The sequence below is a fragment of the Chelonia mydas genome, chromosome 12, assembly GCF_015237465.2.
Source record: "Chelonia mydas isolate rCheMyd1 chromosome 12, rCheMyd1.pri.v2, whole genome shotgun sequence".
Lineage (NCBI taxonomy): Eukaryota > Metazoa > Chordata > Testudines > Cheloniidae > Chelonia > Chelonia mydas.
In genome coordinates this window covers 22,915,211-22,935,257 of record NC_051252.2, presented here as the reverse complement: position 1 = coordinate 22,935,257, position 20,047 = coordinate 22,915,211, and the positions used below count along the sequence as shown (strand labels likewise).

General features: G+C 40.8%; 1 protein-coding gene across 1 annotated transcript in view; it reads right to left on the bottom strand.

Annotated features, from left to right (window-relative positions):
- Window positions 1-20,047, bottom strand: part of LRP3 (LDL receptor related protein 3) — a 66,157-nt gene that overhangs the window by 44,548 nt on the left and 1,562 nt on the right. The window contains exons 2-4 of the mRNA XM_037878164.2: window positions 4,358-4,475; window positions 2,854-2,972; window positions 1,847-1,970 (exon numbers count right to left, since the gene is read on the bottom strand). Coding sequence (XP_037734092.1) covers window positions 1,847-1,883 — 37 coding nt within the window. The 5' untranslated portion in view covers window positions 1,884-1,970; window positions 2,854-2,972; window positions 4,358-4,475. The remainder of the gene's footprint in view (window positions 1-1,846; window positions 1,971-2,853; window positions 2,973-4,357; window positions 4,476-20,047) is intronic.

Here is a 20,047-nt window from a genome sequence, read left to right as displayed (position 1 = left end):
CATCACAAAAGATGCACACTAACAGACATTTTCAGCAATTGTACCACTTATTATGTAAATATTTTTGTTACATAATATAGTAAATATTTATATTAAATAAGCAGTAAAAGGCCCCAGTCGAGTATTGGGACCACATCATGCTAAGTGCTGTGTAAATATAGAGAAGGGAGAGCTGCCCTGAAAGGCTGTATCATTCTGCTTCAGTTCTTCATTGCGGAGCTCTATTTTTGCATGTTGCGCAAGGGAGAAAGACCTTAACAGAGTAAGAGTGGACCATTTGAGGTTTGTAGATGACACTGTCTTAATATCAAAATGAGGGGGAAGAAAGAGAGAGACTGACTATAATAAAGAGAAAGATGAATGAGTAGTTTAATGATTAATATACGGTAGGCTAGTTATAACAAACCAGTATAATAAATGAAAATAAATCACTGAAAGAACTGGAGAAAATGGGAACATTGGATAAGCACAAACCATGGAACAAAACTAATAAAGAGATTTACAAAACAATCAAACTGGTTGAAATCTTTCAGTGAAGCTTGAAAAGATGGCTTTTTTTCTGCTTAAAGAGAACCATATCAATCCAATATACTCTTCTAACTATGAACAGAGCAATGGATGCCAGCCATATACACAGAGAAAAACATCCAAGTAACAAAGAATGGTGTGAATTGAATGATATGACAAACGTGGAAAAAAAATCATAGAAACAAACATCTGAGAGAGCTTCTGAATGAGCAAAATATGTATCTAGCAGGTACAATACACACATAGCTCATGTCAGGTGAATGACTATATTCCCTCTCTGCAAACAGAGGATATAAGGTTGTCATGTGTCCAGAGATTTATAGGATCAACATCATATTAATAGAACAATCCTATGTGTTTGCAGAGAGCTAGGGGGTGTCTATGATCACTTTCTGAGGCCTGTAAAATATACTACAATGCTGCAAAGCAAGCTTATCATCAGGTAAACATGATATCAGATGGGAGGAATGGAAGCCTAAGCACAGGTGATAAAATAAACATTTTGCCAAAAACGGAAAATGCCTTTGCCACTGGATGGTGGGTCTTCGCCCATGCATGCCGTTGATGATAAGCAATATGGGAAGATTACTGACCTTGCACATCCGCTTTTCTGAAGGTAACATCTTGCAGGATCCTCGTTCCGGTACACTAGCTCCTTAGCACAGGACTAGCAGTATTCCTTGAGGTTTACATGTATTTATTTACCTTTCAGTACAATTTTAGTGTCATACAGTGCACTATTGGTCATTATATGCCACCCTTTCCCCATGTATAAGAATATTCCAGTGATTTCCCAGGTTGAGTGGGAGGCAAAGCTCCAAGAAAGAAAACACAATCTAAAATGATCAAAAAATACCCCTTGAAGGAAAGGAGAAAATAATGGGGGAGGGGGGGGGGATATCTCAGAAAATGTGTGGGGAGGTTGGCATATGAAAGAGAGAGTCCTGTAAGACAAAAACCTGCAGAGAAGCAGAATTAGAGGTAGGCAATTTTTCCCTCTCAAAAGACATCATCCATGAAGGATTCTCACTTCCTGGAAACTAAAAAACTCAACAGATGTTCCAAAAGAAAAAGAAGAGAAAAGGTGCAACAATCAGCAACAATAACAAAATCAAACACCAACAACAGTGAGTACAGTGAAAAGTATATATTTTTAGAATTCTCTTATAAAGTCATCATAAGACTCTAGAAGGAAACAGCAGTCAGAGACAAAATTCCATGTAAAAGTAACTAACTGAAAGGAACTCTGCTCTTTATGGAGGTTTGAGAGTGGCACAGTTTTAGTGTAATGTAGTTCTTTCTTATACTACATACATACCACAGATATCCCCATGTACCCATCTTGGCAAATGCATTCACAGTGATCAGTACTCAAATATCCTTTGTTGTAGCATATTTTCCTTGACAACACGTTCTTGCACTTGTCACATTTTTAACAGGTGCTGTGAAGATTAAGTATATTTAAATTTATAGGTAAAGTAAAAATTAAAGCATTTATAAGTCAAGTAAAAATTAAATATTTATGTTTGTATTTACTTTGTCAAAAATATTTAGATACTCATTATACTTTGCTGTTTCAGTTGCTAAATCAACCAAGAATCTGCTTTGGGAAATTTTTATAATTAGCTTTCATAACTTCTGTCATTACTCAAAGACCCCTTAAAACAGTAGCCAAAAAAAAGTAAGAACCAAAATGTATGCATATATGCCTGTTTATATTGTGAAATGCAAAGGGAAGCCGCAGCCTGTGTATAATATACATGGATTTAGGACAGTATGCACATTCTAATAGATTATTCTATTAAGACATACTTGTTAATTTTAGAAAGTAGAGAGACTATTATGACAATTACAGGTGTCTTTATTAGCTAAATCAAATAACTGTCTTCCACCCTCTTTTCAAAAGGCAGAAATCCAGAATGAATTTTCAGCTCCATAACAGGGACATTATATTAACTTGAAAAAACAGGTTTAAAGAGATTTCATTTAGTACTGTCCTGTTGTTTCAATAAGCAACATGACATTGATCCATTTCTGTAGCTCTATTACAGCTAATTCGTCTCATTTCCTTTATCAGCATCAACTTTTGAATTCCATGAGTAGTTCATTTAGGGCTTGAGCCTGCACTCATTGAAGTCAGTGACCAAGCTCCTGCTGATTTTAATGGTGCAGGATCAGGGACATAAATCACAGAGATTTCCTACTCCTTAAAGATGAGACTCTGGCAAATATTTAACTGCCAAACAATTTTAAATATTTTATTCCACGTATATAGATTTACGTAAAGTACGGTAATCCCAATTGGAAACAATCACAGTTACTTACTGCCATGCCTACATTTAGCTCTGCACCCTTCTGGCTTTATTTGTGGACAGTTTACTTGATGCATATACAGGAGGTCTCCTTAGAGTTTCCACAAGCCTCTGTAACTTGTCCATAGTACGCTGGAAACGAAATAGGTATGCAATAAAACATTTGTGATACATAAACCTTGGTACACAAAAGCTCACAGTGCTTTCAATATACAACATAACTTTACATTAACTATTTATTAGTGTTTTCTTAACAAAGCCAAAGAATAATTTTCTTAAGCTCTACCCTTTTCAGACAATTTTTACCATACTAGTCACTCACCAATATTTTCACTGAAGTATCTAGCCGTGGAGAAGATACATACAGAGTGGACAGATTTATATCAACTTCAGCCTCACAGTACCTACCAATAGCTCTCCAGCCAAATTAGGCATTATCAGTATCAGGCATGGGGTCAATAGTGCCAAGATAGAGCAGAAAAATAGATTTGATGCTCTCAGGACCTGCTTGTTCATGGTTGCTGAGATATGGAAACTGACAGCAACTATGTCATCAGCTTGAGTCTCTGATGAAAAAATCACCCTGAAATTATTAGATCAGAAGGTCTACAACAAGATGGTACTAAAAGAGATGGCTAATTTGCTCTCATTTCCACTGGTGTAAATAAGAATTTGGCCCACAACATCTAACTAAAGCATAAGAAGTTTTACTAGCATCTTACTAAGAGACAAGCTAAGATATAACAGCTTAGGGCACTATTCAGTCCAAATTCATATCTTCAACTCTGGCCTACGGAGGCTCCACCCTCCTCCAAGACTATGCTGCTTTCACAAACTCTGACCCACCTGAGTGCCAGCATATATGGCAGTTGACCTCCTGGAAATAATACTGAGGAGCACGCTGAGTTCACTGTGTCCTCAATGTACAAAAACAGGAGGGAGATTTCTCCCATGGCGGCCAGGAAAAAATATTCATTTTGACCTACTGCACTGAGCTAACTATTCCCCTGGACAGATTATTCTTTTGTGTAGTCAATATACATAGCACTTCATGGCCCCAAAAGGCCACAGATCATTTTGGATGACTAGAGACCTTCACATCTTGAGATTCTGCATCAGCTAGTATAGCCTGAATCTCACTTTTTGAAAAGGAACATCACTTTCCTTCTAAGAGGTACAAACCTTATTATAGCTTTAATGCAGCGGTTCTCAAACTTTTGTACTGGTGACCCCTTTCCCAAAGCAAGCCTCTGAGTGCGACCCCCCTTGTACATTAAAAACACTTCTTTTTATATTTAACACTATTATAAATGCTGGAGGTGAAGCAGGGTTTGGGATGGAGGCTGACAGCTTGCGACCCCCCATGTAGTAACCTCTCGACCCCCTGAGGGGTCACGACCTCCAGTTTGAGAACCCTTGCTTCAATGCAAGAGTTTGTAAGAAACAGCTTAAATAACCTTTATTTCCCAGGTAGTAGAATGAGAATCTTATGTAATCAAGATATGTTGTGAATATACCTTTATTTTACTTAAACCATAAAGCTGTATCTGAACAGTCTGGGATATCCTTCATCACAGGCACATGTGCAATTATCAGGGAAAAGGATCCCACAATTCTTACATTTTAAAGAACATGCTATTAAAAAGAAGGGAGAAAAACAAAATGTTAGAACTCAGCTAGTGCAATGAAAGTTGCTGTTTAAACTGAGATTTTATTGCTTTAAAGTTATGGAAATAATGGAACTCCAGTACATTGGATAAGGAATATTTGCCTAGTTACAGTAATCCATTAATGTACATCTTTTATTACATGAAATTTAGCAATTCAAACAGCCATGAAGGATTCAGTACAACAGCACAACCCATGCCAGCAAAAGAAAAAATTTGCATTTGGACTGAGTAATTAGTTTTTGACTGAGATTGGCATACACGTTAAAACAGTCATGAAAAACAACGTAGTACTGGAAATAGCAAAAGACCCTCCTCAATAACTAGAATGAGCAGAATATTATTTGTTTAATACATTATTTGACAACCTTTGCTGTTATTATCAGTCAAATTATTTATTTGAAAATAATTTTTTGCGGGATTTGAACAGCTCTATATCAATTGAATACCCTTTGTCAAATGATTTAGTCAACAAATAAAAAAGCAAAGTTAACTGAATAATTTATATAATGAGTATTTTCTGATATTCAACCAAATCAATAATATTTAGTTAACAGCACTCATTTATAATATATTCTCTGTGCTAGGAATTTCCTGTACATAAATTCAGAGGGAAATATTACAATGAATTTAAAAAATTTAAATGCTCATAAATGATTTGCTCTTACCAGAGTTTTGATTATTACACGTTACTTTCATGAGGGAAAAAAAGAGAGGAAAAATTAAATATGAAAAAGTACATTCCGTTTAAGAAAAAGCAAGAAGTATCAGAAAGAGCTATAATTTAGTTAAGAGAAAAGTTTGAACTATTAGTTCTATTAAAAATGTTAGGGCCAGATTTTCAAAAAAGCTCAGCACTCAACAGCTTTATCTGAAAATAGGGAAAATTTGTCCCTTAACATTTTCATGCACTGTGCAGTAGCTAATTGTTCTTGGTACCATATAACTAAAAGGTAATTATGAACACTACAGTAGATAGGATAATTGTTGCTATCCTGAGACCACTACACAGCTCACATGGACAAAAGTCTACCCTGTGATATATGCACACAGCTTCTGTTGACTCAGCTTTCACTCCCTCCATTATTCTTTATTATCTTATTTTTGTTGAGTAAAATCCTGGCCCCAGTACAGTCAATGGGAGTTTTGCCATTGTCGTCAATGGGAGTCAATTCTGTTTTATCTTCCCAACTAATGTTGCAGACATCCCCATACATGTATACCTTGACCACGACGTAACTACCATTGTACAGTTTGAAGGAGTGGAAGTATACATTGCAAAAAGAAATGAAAGAATTTTTCCTAATTCTTTAACCATTATCTTCTGAATTCTGTTAAGGCAGAGATGGACTGCTTGTTTTTCTGTTGTTGCCGAATAAATTGTAGTCTGCACATTGCCCCTTGTAGGGTTCCCAGCCTCATCTTTTGAATGTATTGTGCAGGTTTCCTTTGAGGACAAGGACTGAGAGGTCAGATATGGAGTGATTGTTTTGTGAAAATTGTTCTCCCCTGGGTGCTATGGCAGTTTTGTCTTTTATCATTTTTCTGTGCAAATTTATTCAAGAGTGTAGTGGTTGTCTGGTTTCACCTACACAGTTACTGGTGCATTTGTGGTGCGCTGGATGAGTTACACCACAAGCTGGGAGAGGCATGCATAGGACTCAGAGATCTTGAAAGGTGCATAGTGGGGATGGAGCATTGATCATCATAGCAGTGTAGATATGTCTGCAGGTTTTATGTCTGTTGTTATGGCAGGGTCTGGTGCCACTTTGAGTTGGTGGGTCCTGGTCTGCGGGTAGTTTGCTTTTGATGATAAGCGTGGCAAGGTTGGGGGATTGTTTGAAGGCCAGAGGAAGGGATTCAGGAAAGGTTTCTTTCAGGATGTGGTCCCCAACAAATATCGGTTGTAACTGTTTAATGATACTGTGTGATGGGTTCCGGTGTGGGGTGGTAGGTGATCAGTAGGGCTGTGCGGTCTGAGGGTTTTTATTTCCTGTATTGAAGCAGGTTCTCTTGGGGTATGTAGTGGTCCCTTGCTTTCAAGTGGGGAGGGAGGCCACTTTGCCTTGCTGCATCAGTCAGCAGCACTCAGACTCAGGTCCCGCTGGCGGGGCCAAGCAGTAAGCAGTTTATAGTTCATAGCTTCCTAGCAGGACAAACAATGGTTAACAGTCTGGAGCTCTAGCCCCCTTGGGCAGGGCAGAGTAGTAAGCAGTCTTTAGCCCAGACTCTCCCAGCTAGGGCTACCACCAATCAAGAGTCTAGGGCTCTGGCCCTCTAGGCGAGGCAGAGCACAAGCAGTAATTAATGGGGCAGACAGTAATTAATAATCCATAAGGGAAGCTCTGGCCCTTGGGGAGGGGCAGAGCAGGGCGCAGTCTTTAGCCTAAGCCTCTGGGTGAAGGCAGACAGCAAACACAGTAGGGAAGCTCTGGCCCTCTGGGCAGGGCAGAGCAGGGAGCAGGTGTTAGTCAAAGTCTCCTGGCTAAGGCAGCCCACAAACAAACAGTCTGGAGCCTGCAGTCTCCTGGCTGGGGCAAGCCACAAGCAACACACAGGCGCTCTGGCCTGGGGTGAATAGCCCACCACGCAGGGATGGGGTTGGTGGCAGGGGGTAGAGGGACCCAGGCCTACCCTACTCCACTGGGTCCTAGCCCAGGGCCCTAACAGTGGCAAATGGTTCCACTACTGGGTCAACAGGGATCCTACCGAAACATGCTGACTCGTGCTCCAGCAACAAAACCAGACTAAAGTCTGGTTTTCCTGGGCTACTTTCTACCACAGTCTGGGGGGAGTCCCTAGTCCAAGGGTCCTCTGTCTCCTCAGGGTACACTGTGGACAGCAGTCCTGGCAACTCCTCTCCGGAGTCGGTCTCCCCCAGGGTAGGGCACTGCACAGCACAGGTTCAGCTCCGGAGTTCTGCAGCGGGCTGGCAACATCTGTCTTTTTCCCTGGCTCCTGCTCAAATGAGCTGCAGGGCTCTCCCTTTATACTTCCTGCCCTACCCCAGTACTTCTGATGAGAGGTGTGGGGTGGGTTTGGCTCCACCCACCAGGGAAAGTGTAGTGGTCTCTCACTCTCAAGTCCGGAGGGAGGCCACTCGGCCTCACTAGAGGGTATTTGGGTGACCTGTTCCATGATGTGATATACTTCTCTGGTGGAGTGTCCTTGTTTGGAGAAGGTGGTTTTAAGTACGTTAAGGTGAGTATCCCTGACTTTCTCCTCGGAGCATATTCTATGACAGCTGAGTGCCTGGCTGTAGATAACAGATATCTTAGTGCATTTGAGGTAGTTACTGGATCTGTGAAGGAAAATGTGGTGATCCAGGGGCAACTTGTATATGGTTGTCTGTAGGGTTCCATTGTTGAAGTTGATCATAAGGCAGCGGTGTTCTAGAGGGAGTTTGATGACTGGGTCAAGATGGTTGAAGTTGTGATGGAAATTCATGAGGGAGTTTAGGTCATCTGTCCAGAGGATGAAAATATCATCAATGTAGCTCAGGCACTGGTTTCATGGTGCATTTGTCCAGAAATTCTTCATCAAGGTAGCCCATGAAGAAGTTGGCATATTGGGGAATCATCCTAGTACCCATGGTGGTTCCCATGGTTTGGACCAAGTGTTTGTTGTTGAATGTAGAATTGTTATGAGTGAGGATGAAATAGATGAGTTTGGTGATGTGTTTGGGGTGGAGATCAGAATGTTGTCCATTGTCATGTAGATATCTGAGGCAGGCAGTGATGCCATCCTTGTGAGAAATGTTGATGTATAGGGAGATGACATCCATGGCAGCAAGAATGGTGTTCTGAGGGAGGTTGTTAATATTCTGGAGTTTCTGGAGAAAGTCAGTTGTGTCCTGGACGAAGCTGGCCCTTTGTGTGGTGAGTGGTTTGAGGATGGTTTCTATGAGTCCTGATATTCCTGGGACCTTAAATTCATAACTTTGCTAAACACTACAAATCTTGGTCTTAATAAAGACACTGGATTTATGGCTTATTACAACAATCTGTAATGCCCTAGCCCCGTTTTTTTGTCCTATGACTCCAGAGCTGTTCACCTTGAATTTATGCTAAACAATCTGTTCCGCTGTTCCACCTTGTATTTAGCTCTGACACTCAAAGGCCAGGTCTACACTACAGACCTATATGAGTATAACTACGTCATTCAGGGGTGTGAAAAATCCACATCCCTGAGCAACACAGTTATACCAACCTAGTCCCCCCTCCCCCATGTAGACAGGGCTATGTCAACTGGAGAGCTTCTCCTGTCAGCACAGCTACCGCCTCTTGGGGAGGTGGATTAACTACATTGACAGAAGAAGGGCTCCCATCGGCATAGGAGCATCTTCACTTAAGGGCTACAGTGGTACAGCTGTGCCGATGCAGCATTTTAAGTGCAGACCTGCCCTAAGTACCTTTCCCAGACTTGAAGAAGAGCTGAGTGTAACTTGAACACTTGCCTCTTTTATCAACAGAAGTTGGTACAATAAAAGATATTACCTCACCCTCTTTGTCTATGAAACATTAATAACAATAATGACTGAATGCACAGAGGAAGCAGATCTTCTGAATAATAAGGAACAGGGCTGGATTAAGTTTTTGTGGGACCCAGCACCCCAACAGTGGCCCCACCCCCCACTCCGCCCCACTTGGCCTCTTCCCCCCACGAGGCACCATCCGCACTCCACCCCAAGGCTCCACCTCAACTTGGCCTCATCCCCTGAGGCCCCGCCCACCACTCACACAGGGGGCAAAGGAGGGAGAAGAGCAATCGGGGGCAAGGGGAGGAGAGGAGTGGAGTGAGTAGCAGCCAGGGCCTGCGGGAAGAGACCAAGCAAGGGTGGGGCCTTGCGGTGGAGCACAGACAGAGCAGAGTTGTGGGGCCAGTCTGGGTACCAGGGCCCCTTCTGAGCGTAGGCCCAGTGCCACGGCACCATTTGTGCCATTGTTAACTTGGTACTGATAAGGAACCATGTTTTACAGTCACTTTCCTGTCCACAACCACACTTTAATACTATTGTTTTACTTTGTAAGGCAATACTCTGAAAACCTTGTAACACATCCACAAGTAATTTTTAAAATTCCCATTAACAACATTCAAGTAGCAAACAACCATTTAAAATCTTTTCACAAACAATGGAACCTTATTTTGTATGTTGACACCGAAGCAGTCAATGCAAAAAGACCTTGTTTTCTCAACTGCAGACTGTGGGCTACAAAAAAACACCCCCCCACCCGAAGTTCAGAGCTGACATATTACATTCCAGCAAATCTTTTCATGACATGTACATCACATCAAATTATATAAAATGACAATGTGTAACTGGACATGCCTGTCACAGTCTGACACTTCACAAAATGGCATGCCAGGGAATATGAAAGAGAAGTCTTACAAACTGGGGTTAATAGGGGAAGAGACTTCACTCAACGTTTGCATCAAATGGTCTTTCCCAAACCTCTGTGAACAGTAAGTGTGCAGCAACGTTTGCTCTCTTAGGCAAGAAAATATCCACTCTGACAGCCTACAATCACTCCTACAATAAACAGCCACTAAACATTAGACTGCCCCTAAGACTTTTCTTCTTTAGGCAGCCATCTGTATGACAAAGATGGCCCCAATGTACAGATCTGTCGGCAGGAACTGTGTCTCTTTTTTGCTACTCCTAGAAGCAGAGAACTGAAAAATCAAGTTTGATCTGGTCCATGTTTGGGAGTTCAAGTGATGATGCACTTGCAGGCATCTTCACTGAGCAAGGAGCATGAAGTCGCCATGCAACTGGGATAAGCTTTGGATAAAGTTTGGCAGGACAAGATGGGCTTCAGTACTGAAAAATATTCTGAGAAAATGTATTAGATATTATAATCTAGGATCTGAAGATGTTTTGGAGCAAATCCCTGTGGTTGAGCATTTTCAAAAGCTCTGGCCACATTTTTTTTTTTTTTTGCAAAGGCTATCCAACATGGGATCTCACCTCACTGCTGGTCTTTCAAAAGCATCTTTTATGAAACCCCTGGATCCAAATTCTCAAAAAGTATAAATTTTGTACCCACAATTTTGACAGAAATCAATGGTGGATGAAAATGATTGAATTTCACTCAGTAAAGAGATACACTATAAATATATTTTTAAATAGCTAAGTTATATGTACTACATCATTTCTTCTTGTAATTGTAGTAAATGCTGTAGTAAAGTCAAATACCATGCCACTGTAAATGATGCTTTTTTAATGGTGATCACTATATCTTTTGCAGGCACAAATCAGCATGCTAAATATGGGCATAAATGATCAAATGTAGACAACTGATTGTGCCAGCAATTAATCGTTGGAGCAAAATTAGAATGCAGACTGAAGCTTCCAAAAATTTGGCCCTTACACTTTATAAAGCTACAAGGTCTGTCACAGGGAGGGCTGGTCCCTGTAAATGATGCAGCTCCAGCTCCCCCGTGCCATATCAAGTGCAGCCGTAGCAGCAGTAACAGTCATCGTTGTCAACATCTTTGGAGAAAGCTGCTGAGAGCAGAACGCTCTTGGCAGGCCATCTTTGGGAAGAGGGAGGAATTGGCTATGAGACTATATTTGGGACCTGGGAGAATGCTGAAAGCATGAGACCAGCAAGAGGGGTTTTCTGGCTGCTCTCCCCAAGCCAGAGCGCCAGGGCTGGAGAGGGCTGAAGGTACTGTGGATGGACTTGGACCCTGAGAAACTGCGAGATGACCAGGGAGAATGAAGGATGCTCCAAGCAGAGAGGCTGTGGGGGCTCCTACTGTAAAGAGCGGAGTTGGAAGGGCTGGGGTGTCTGTGCTGATAAAGGACAGGAGAGGGCTGCGCTGGAGAGCTGGGGTGTGGTGAAGACATCAGGGCTGCATGTTGCATTACTTTTGGGACTGTACTAACAAATTTTAAATTATGGTTGTGGGATTCTTATGATTCATCTGCATGGGACTTCAGTAACCCCACAAGGGTTATATTTATACTTGGGAACACTCTGTGGGTATCAGAGAGAAACTGAGGCAGGCCTGCTGCAGGAGAGCACTCTGGGTGCAGCTGACCTATGGCAGGGCCAGCTCCTCAGTTCTCATACGTGATTTTATATAATCATTGGGACAGAATCATCCCTGGCATAATGCTACTGAAATCAATGCCATTACACCAAAGGTGAATTTGACCTAGTGTCTATATTATAAGTTATATATGAAAACAGTTTACTTCTCCTTGTCTCACCTACAGGAGCTAGACACTGCTGGGGCAAAAAATAATTCCTCTGCGCAGTCTTGCAAAACTGTCAGGAATATTTAATGGCCCAGACACAAATTTTATTCATGATTATTTTAAAAGGCTATTTTACTTATTCATCCCACATACATTTTGAAAACTGCTATAAAACCAATAACGTGTGCCCCTATCTGTTCCAGATGGCAAGCATTTTATCTCTACGTTGTACATTGTAACATTTTCTTTTAAACTCTGGTTCCATGAGTTCATGAATAAAGATTAAATAGGTGCCTGCCAGAGGGACGCTTGACCAAGTTGCTGTAACTTTAAGCAAGGCTTTCACTACTAAGCAAGCAAAAACTAATTATATGCAGGTGGCAGGATAATAATCATTATATAGTAATTAATACATGTAGCTATGTAAAATCCAAGTTTCTAATCTGAAAGCGTCTTGGCTAATTATTACAATGTACTGTGTACTACTTACAGAGGGCTATAGTTACAAACAACAGAGGTGAACAATCCAGGGCTTTGCATACCATTCACATATCCACATCCCATATACTTCATCCTTGCCCAGACAAGAAAGATACAATTTTTTTTTTAAAGTAAAAATCCACAGATGAGGACCAGCAGAATACTATGTTCTTTATCAAATGTTAGAGAAGGACATAGTCACATTACCTCTGTGCAATGTCCCCCGAGAGGACCTCAGCAGTCACTGCTTTCAAAATTATACCAGCTTGCTTCATCCCACCAAGCCTTCGAAGATAAATAGATCCAAGCCTCCAGTTTAAACAATAAAAGACTGTATTTCTTCATTTCTGTACATTTCTTGGATATTCTAACTTTAATGCTTCAGCATCCTTCTAGAAATGTTTATGTGAATGCTGTATTTTCTGAGGTAGCCATCTTGGCCAGAAACAATATTTCTTACTATTACTCAATAGGCCTTTATTCACCATTGTGTGCAGTTAAAAGTATCACTGTAGAATTTACTGGTCCTTACCATTCTGCTTCTACAGTGTCCTATATAGGCTGCAAGAGGGTCAAAGCTCTCATTATAGGGGCCAGTTACACCTTGGTGTGCACGAACAGATGGATCAAGTAGTCAATATGATGCCCTCACAGATGATCATGGAGAAAGGTTGGTCAGTTCACCATCCCTAAGTTACCTTTCAAGAATTACCTGTCCTCCACCAAGCATTAATTTGTTCCATTTAAATAAGATTGCAACCAATCTAGGAAACTGTCGTAAGAAATTGGGCATTTGTCTTTCCTCCACTGTGTCCACAGCCATCTTTCAGTGTGCCTGCTTTCAAAAGACTTGAGACATTTTAAAAGCAGCTTCTAACTATGCCATCACATGCTACATCCATTATATTTTTCTCTCCCCTGTCAATATCCAATATATTTCACTAGCACTTTCGTGTAAACCTTTGAAATATTTTGAGACACAAAAATGAAAAAATTTCAGCCTGCAAAATATTTAAGTGTAAAATATGTGGTATGTATTTTGTGATATATAAGTCGAGCCCAATGCTTAAAGAACATCTCCTAGTGATATATGGAAAACTACACAGAATAAAAATCTTTAGGGCAAAATTTTCAAGGCAAACAGAGGCTCCAATCCTCAATCAGATCAAGGTGGGCAGACCCCTGAACCCATGCAGAGCCCAAATAAACTGGTGGATTTTGCTGATGCCATTGACGAGACCTGCTGTAAATGTGGCCTTTGTTACACAAGTACTGGGTTTATCAATAAGAATAATACTTTGCACTAAAAAAGAGCTTTTATCCAGAAGCTCAGAGTGCTTCATAGAATATTAACTAACTCTCACAGCATCACTGTGAAGTAGGTAAGTAGTATTATCGCCATTTTACAGGCAACGAAATGGACTACAGAGAGTTCAGTGACATGCCCAGGATCAAACAGCATGTGAATACCAAACCTGGGACTAGAACCCAGCTCTCCTGACTTCCAGGGCTGACTATACAAGACCACCTTTCTAGCAGTATGTTGAAAAATTAAGTAGGTCTTGCTTGTCTATATCATTTTTAAATACACTGCTCGGCAGTGTAAGTTAAATGCCTGGGTAGGGCCTTACCAAATTCACAGTCCATTTTGGTCCATTTCATAGTCATAGGATTTTTTAAATTGTGATTTTCATTATTTCAGCTATTTAAATCTGAAATTTCACAGTGTTGTAATTGTAAGGGTCCTGACCCAAAAAGGAATTGTGGGGGGGGGGGTCACAAGGTTATTGGGGGGGGTTGCAGTACAGCTACCCTTACTTCTGCGCTGCTGCTGGTGGCTGCGCTGTCTTCAGAGCTGGGCAGCTGGAGAGTGGCGGCTGCTGGCCAGGAGCCCAGCTCTGAAGGCAGAGCCACTTCCAGCAGCAGCGCAGAAGTAAGGATGGCATGGTACGGTATTGCCACCCTTACTTCTGCACTGCTGCCTGCAAAGCTGGGCCCTCAGTCAGCAGCCGCCACTCTCCGGCGCCCAGCTCTGAAGGCAGCAGCACAGAAGTAAGGGTGGCATGCTATGGTATAGTTATTAAAATAACCTTCTGATCCCCCTGCAACTCCCTTTTGGGTCAGAACCCTCAATTTCAGAAACACTGGTCTCCCCCCGTGAAATCTGTATGGTATAGGGTAAAAGCACACGAAAGACCAGATTTCACAGAGGGAGACCAGATTTCACAGTCTGTGATGCGTTTTCCATGGCCATGAATTTGGTTGGGCCCTACCTATGAGCACTACTAGCTGTAACCTAGAGCAATATAATTTTATAAATTGTACCATTTTTTTAAGTGACATGATGTTGGAAGTGCTGAGGGTGGGAAAGTCCCTGTAAAACAAAGTAAAGTAAAACACACTTGCTGAAGTCCCTGTAAAACAAAAATGGAAATATTTATAGGGAGACAGCTGCTCCAAGCTGCTACTTGGCAGATGATGTATAAACTTTAAGGCTGTTTAAAAACTGGTAACTACACTCTTATGTTAAATATAAGTGGCTTTCAACAGGCTACAGCAGTCCCCAGACTGTTAATTAGCACTGCCACAGAATTCAGATCTTTTTTAAATTAACCTTTCTTTTCTCATCCTTTTCTGTTCTTTGTTCCCTGTCCCTTTTGCTGCTCCAGACTCTTTAGACTGTGCAGCAGGGAGGAAGAACCAAAGAGAAAGGGGTTTAGGGATGAAGGGTCCAAAAACAAACAAAAGCCCCAGAGACTTGGGAGTCAAATAACCCTATAAAAATATAAAGAGAACATGCTCATACACATGTGCACACAAAAATCATTACGATTAAATGTTAGCATTTGTTTCACATTTTCTAATTGCTTTACAAAACATTCTTCCATGGTATTTTACATGGCATAATATTTTTAAAGAATCATTTTAGCACGTATAATTTTCCAAATTTTTTAAAAGATAATATCAATTTTATGTTTGCATTAAAACTCTTCAGAGTCATGGTGATTAATTCATTTCTTGAGTGTTTGCTTTAAGTCCCAAGATACTGGCTAAATATTACCTAGATATAGGAGATAAATACGAGGAGAGAACTGGGATACCAATCCGGCAAACACTTATGCATGTGAGTAATTTTGAGCATGTGAGTGACCCCACTGAAGTCAATGGAACTACTCATGCAAGTCAATGAGTCACTGTTCCTTGGCCCTGATCCTGCAAACACTTATGTACATGCTTAACTTGGATTTCAGTGGGCCTGCTCACAATTCATGTGTAACTATCTGCAGTCAGGGTCTGGATATACCATCACATGGGTGTGCCCACGTATTTGATCCCTCAGAGACAGAGGGTGAGTCCTGAATGATATTTTGGATTTCAGGTCACCTTTGTCTCTCAAAAAGTTGCACAAAACTTTGAAACAAGTGAATAAGAAATGGTGACTGACTTGGTTGTCTTCTTAAAATATTGCAAATTGGAAATGCTTAACTCTTCCTTTCAAAACAGAGTGGTTGCAAACCTTGGAAAATATACTGAATATGGAAAGACTGATACCACAGCAAAATGGAGACTGAATACATCCGATCAGCTTTCATATTATTTCAGGAATTTCTTTATAACATTTAACAAATAGGCTCATCCATACAAGACTCTTGACTCCTCTCCCACCTGAAGTCACTGGGAGTTTATGTACAGAGAGAGCAGTTTGCCTGATTGGCTAGATTTAAAACATGGAAAGAAACGTATGTGATGTATTTATTTTATGTTAATTTATTTATGGAAAGAAATCAGTACCATGATTCATTCCAGGAGCATCAGCATTTTATAAATATAATTTTAAAATATTATTTATTTCTCACATAAGTAAACAGATATCTATATATCTATACATAGCTATATATCTGTTACAGCAGGCTGGGCTTCATTACTCCGGGTAACCAAATTAAAAAAGAAAAAAACAGACTCATTCTTATGGAGTCAAGACAAATTGGATCTATGCTGCTGAATCTATTCAGATTTTGCCCCATTTCCTCAAATGTGTAAAAGTGTCTTTCAGACTGCCCATGTTCAAAAGTGAGTTTATCAGCCCACTCCTGAGCTATGCTGGCTAACTCACCATGCCATTCCTGTTGATAAACTATTAAAGAATATTCGTTATTGGTTTTGATATAACAGTTCAAATACAACATGTTGTAAGTGTACATTACTCGTACCTCATCTAACAGATTCACTCTCATGTAGAAAGTGTTCATAAATGTCTGACTTCACATAAGCATTTCTTCCTGTGTGCAGCATTTCTTCAAGCTGCAGGACATGTGTATTGTCTGCACCACATTTAGCAAAAAAGATCCTGAATAAACATGTCCCCATAAGAGCAACAGTGCAGAGACTGACATAATACTTTATCCAAAACAGATCAACACAAAACCAACCTCCACTAGGGTTGCCAACTCTCACTGAAGCTATTGCAGAAGGCTGTTTTCCCCAACATGACATAATGTCATTTTCTTAAAATATCCTACTAAAATCTCCTGGATTACTTTCAATAGTCACCGGGAGATCAGTGCCAATTCTGGGAGACTCCTGACCAACCCTGGACGGTTGGCAACCCTAGCCTCCACTAGTGTGTAAGAGCTAGGAGCAAGTTGGTTTAATTACATACAGTATGTGAGAGAATTGCCAAGATACAGGATGTTCATGCTCATTTTGCTAGTGCGTGAAAGGACTGCTGGAAAATCTGGAATAACACCACTAATATAATCCATAATTAAGGTTAAGATTTTGTCACAATTGTTTTTAGTAAAAATCATGGACAGGTTGTGGGCAATAAACAAAAATTCACTGGAGCCCATGACCTGTCTGTGATTTTTACAAAAAGTAGCCAGGAGGGAACAGGACAGGGGGGAATGACAGCTGGAGTCTTATGGGGGAGGCACTGACAGCCCGACCTCCTCTGCAGGGGGGACACAGCCCTGGCCGCAGCCATAGGTAAGAGGTGCACACAGCTCTGGTTCTGGCCGCACCCACACAGCCCCAGCTCCAGCCATGTCCAAAGCCACAGGGCAGGGGCGCGCAGTCCCGGCTCCAGACGCAGCCACGGGGGCACACAGCCCTGGCTTTGGCCACAGCCACAGAGGGTGAGGGGCGCACAGCCCCAGCTCCGTCCCTGGCCACAACTGCTGAGAGCTGAAGCTGAAAAAGTCATGGAGTAAAGTCAGGGAATCCGTGACTTCCATGACCTCTGTGACTAAATCATATCCTTATCTGTAATAAAATTTCCTCTGATGTGGATTTGTAACCAGGGTTTTAGCTCAGAACTGATTCTAAGAAGTTGTGTAATTTTGTTCTTATCATACAATAAGATCAAAGAAGTAGAAAAATGCTTTATACAAGATTTTACTTTTTGTAAATCATCGTTTTCTATGCAGCTATGGATCTATACTCCAATAGTTAATGTCAGCTGGAAGCATTATGGGCAGGCTCCTTAGTGGTTTCTTTTTCTTGGAGTTTTCTTTACAATACTAATCAGTGAACTACTGCAAAGTATCATAGTGTGATATGATAAATATGGCCTTAATTTATTCTTTCATTTTAATTTTTTCACATTATAGTTCTTTTGTTTTCCTCCATACAACGTTTATATATAAAGTCTGTAAAAGGGAGTTTATTCCCAAGATACCCAGATACTCCAAAATACATTTTTTTCAGTTTTCAATGTAAAATTTGTTTAATGTCTGAAGTTTCTTTTTGGATTATGCTTACTATTTATATTGCCTATTATTAAATATTATTTATTTAGTACCTTATAAATAAATACAACTGAAAGACCCCTGTTTGAGCATTTTACAATCTGAAGCTCTGATCCTGTAAATTAGACGCATGCATTCTGCCTGTGCCCATTCATAGCCCCAAAGGGATCTATCTGTATAGACAGTGTTATACCAATAAAATAAAAACCAACAGGATCTTATTAAAGGGGAAAAGGCAAAATACCACATTTATTGTGAATACAGAAAGAATCATAGTAAGCAGTTAGTTATAGCTATAACATTCCGTTCAGTCTCATTTATTCACACATTCATTCATACACACACACACACACACAGGTTCTGCAAGGTTGTTATCATAGTTACCAGCCTTAGAGTTGCTCATGCCAAGCCACTGGCCAGGTGGCCTGGACATGAGGAGGGAGCAGGGCCTTGTCAGATGCACATCTGATGCTCCTGGAAGTTGGTTTGCAGAATCAGGCCCCAAAGTTCTCATTTTCTAGAGTCCATTTTTATAGGAATTTCTTCCTATGCCAGTCTATGGGAATTGCTTCATCATGCTGTTGCTGAATCAATCAGCAGATGGCACATTCCTGACGGCGCCGTGCTGCCAGATGTTATCTTGTTCTTTGGTTCTCCCATTCTTGAGGCTGTTGGGTGGATTCCAGTCTGCGCTCCAGGGTCATCTGGTTATTTCCACTTGATGCCTTCTTCAGCCGATGGACACTGGATTCTTAGGCTGGCACCTCCCTGATCATTCAGTTATTATCCACACCAAGCATCCATCCACATACATCCTCTATCTCTATTTTAATCACAATTGTTAACAAAGCGAGATGAATACAACAAAAGGGTGGGGAGTCTCTGGGTGCTGTTTCTATTGTTACAGAGTATTGCTTTGCGTCTCTCTCTGTGTGAGTAGTTGTTGTTACAAAGAATTGCTCTGAGAGCAGACTCTGTCTTAGAATGTACTAACACAATTAGCAGCTTGCAAGTTTCACACATAGAGGGAGAGAAACAGTACCAAAAACCAAGAGACCTCTTAATTAGTAATACCCTGGAATTTAAACTATGGGGAATCAAACTCATTTGTGATTTTAATACAGAACTTCTTTAATATGATCCAACAACAGGATTCTGCCCATGCAGATCTGATAGCCATAGGCTCTGGTTCTGCACACATGCAAATGAATAACTTAAACAACCACAAATCAGAAGCTGACAGTATGAATAAGGAACTGGGAGAAAGGAACCAATTTCAGTCTCTTGTAACTTTATTCACATGAAGAGCCTTAAAGGTTATAGCATTTCACGCATGACTAAGGTTACTCACATGTGTAAGCATCTGCAGGATTGGGATCTTCAGGCTCTAATACTTTACTTAGGGTGACCAGATAGCAAGTGTGAAAAATCGAGACGGGGGCAGAGCGTAATAGGCACCTATATAAAACAAAGCCCTGACTATTGGGACTGTCCCTATAAAATCGGGACATCTGGTCATTCTAACTTCACTTCATTGGGGTTACTCACTACACCTGATAATGTTTGCAGGATCCGGCCTTTTGCCATTAGATTTAGGGACAAATTTTTCTCTCATTTACCCTGGTGTAAGTCTGGAATAACAGTACTGAAGTCAATGCAATGGCATAATGGAGGGCAGAATATGGCTCGTAAATGTTATATATAGGTTCAGATTTGAAATGTTACGTTTTTCCCCCTATGCACCCAGCATTACTACGGCACAGAGAATTTGTTACCACTTTACACAGGGAATAGACTGATCTATTTGTGAAATCCTTCAGTAGGGGAAGCCAAATAAAAAGTCCCAAAGCTGTTCAGGGATGTCAATACCTTTCTGTAATACAATTCACAAATATAAATGCCAAGTATAGAAAAAAGAGAGGAGAAAAGAGTAAGTTCATTCCCTAAGAAGATATTGAAGATTTAGAGCCAGGGAACAGAGAGTTTTGAGGTGGGAATCTCCCTGCCTTTTTGTGAATGAAAATCTAAAAAACCTGTTGAAAGTATCAAGGGCCTCAGCCTGTCTTCAGCTCATCAAGGAATAGGCACCTCAAAATTCTCTTAGAG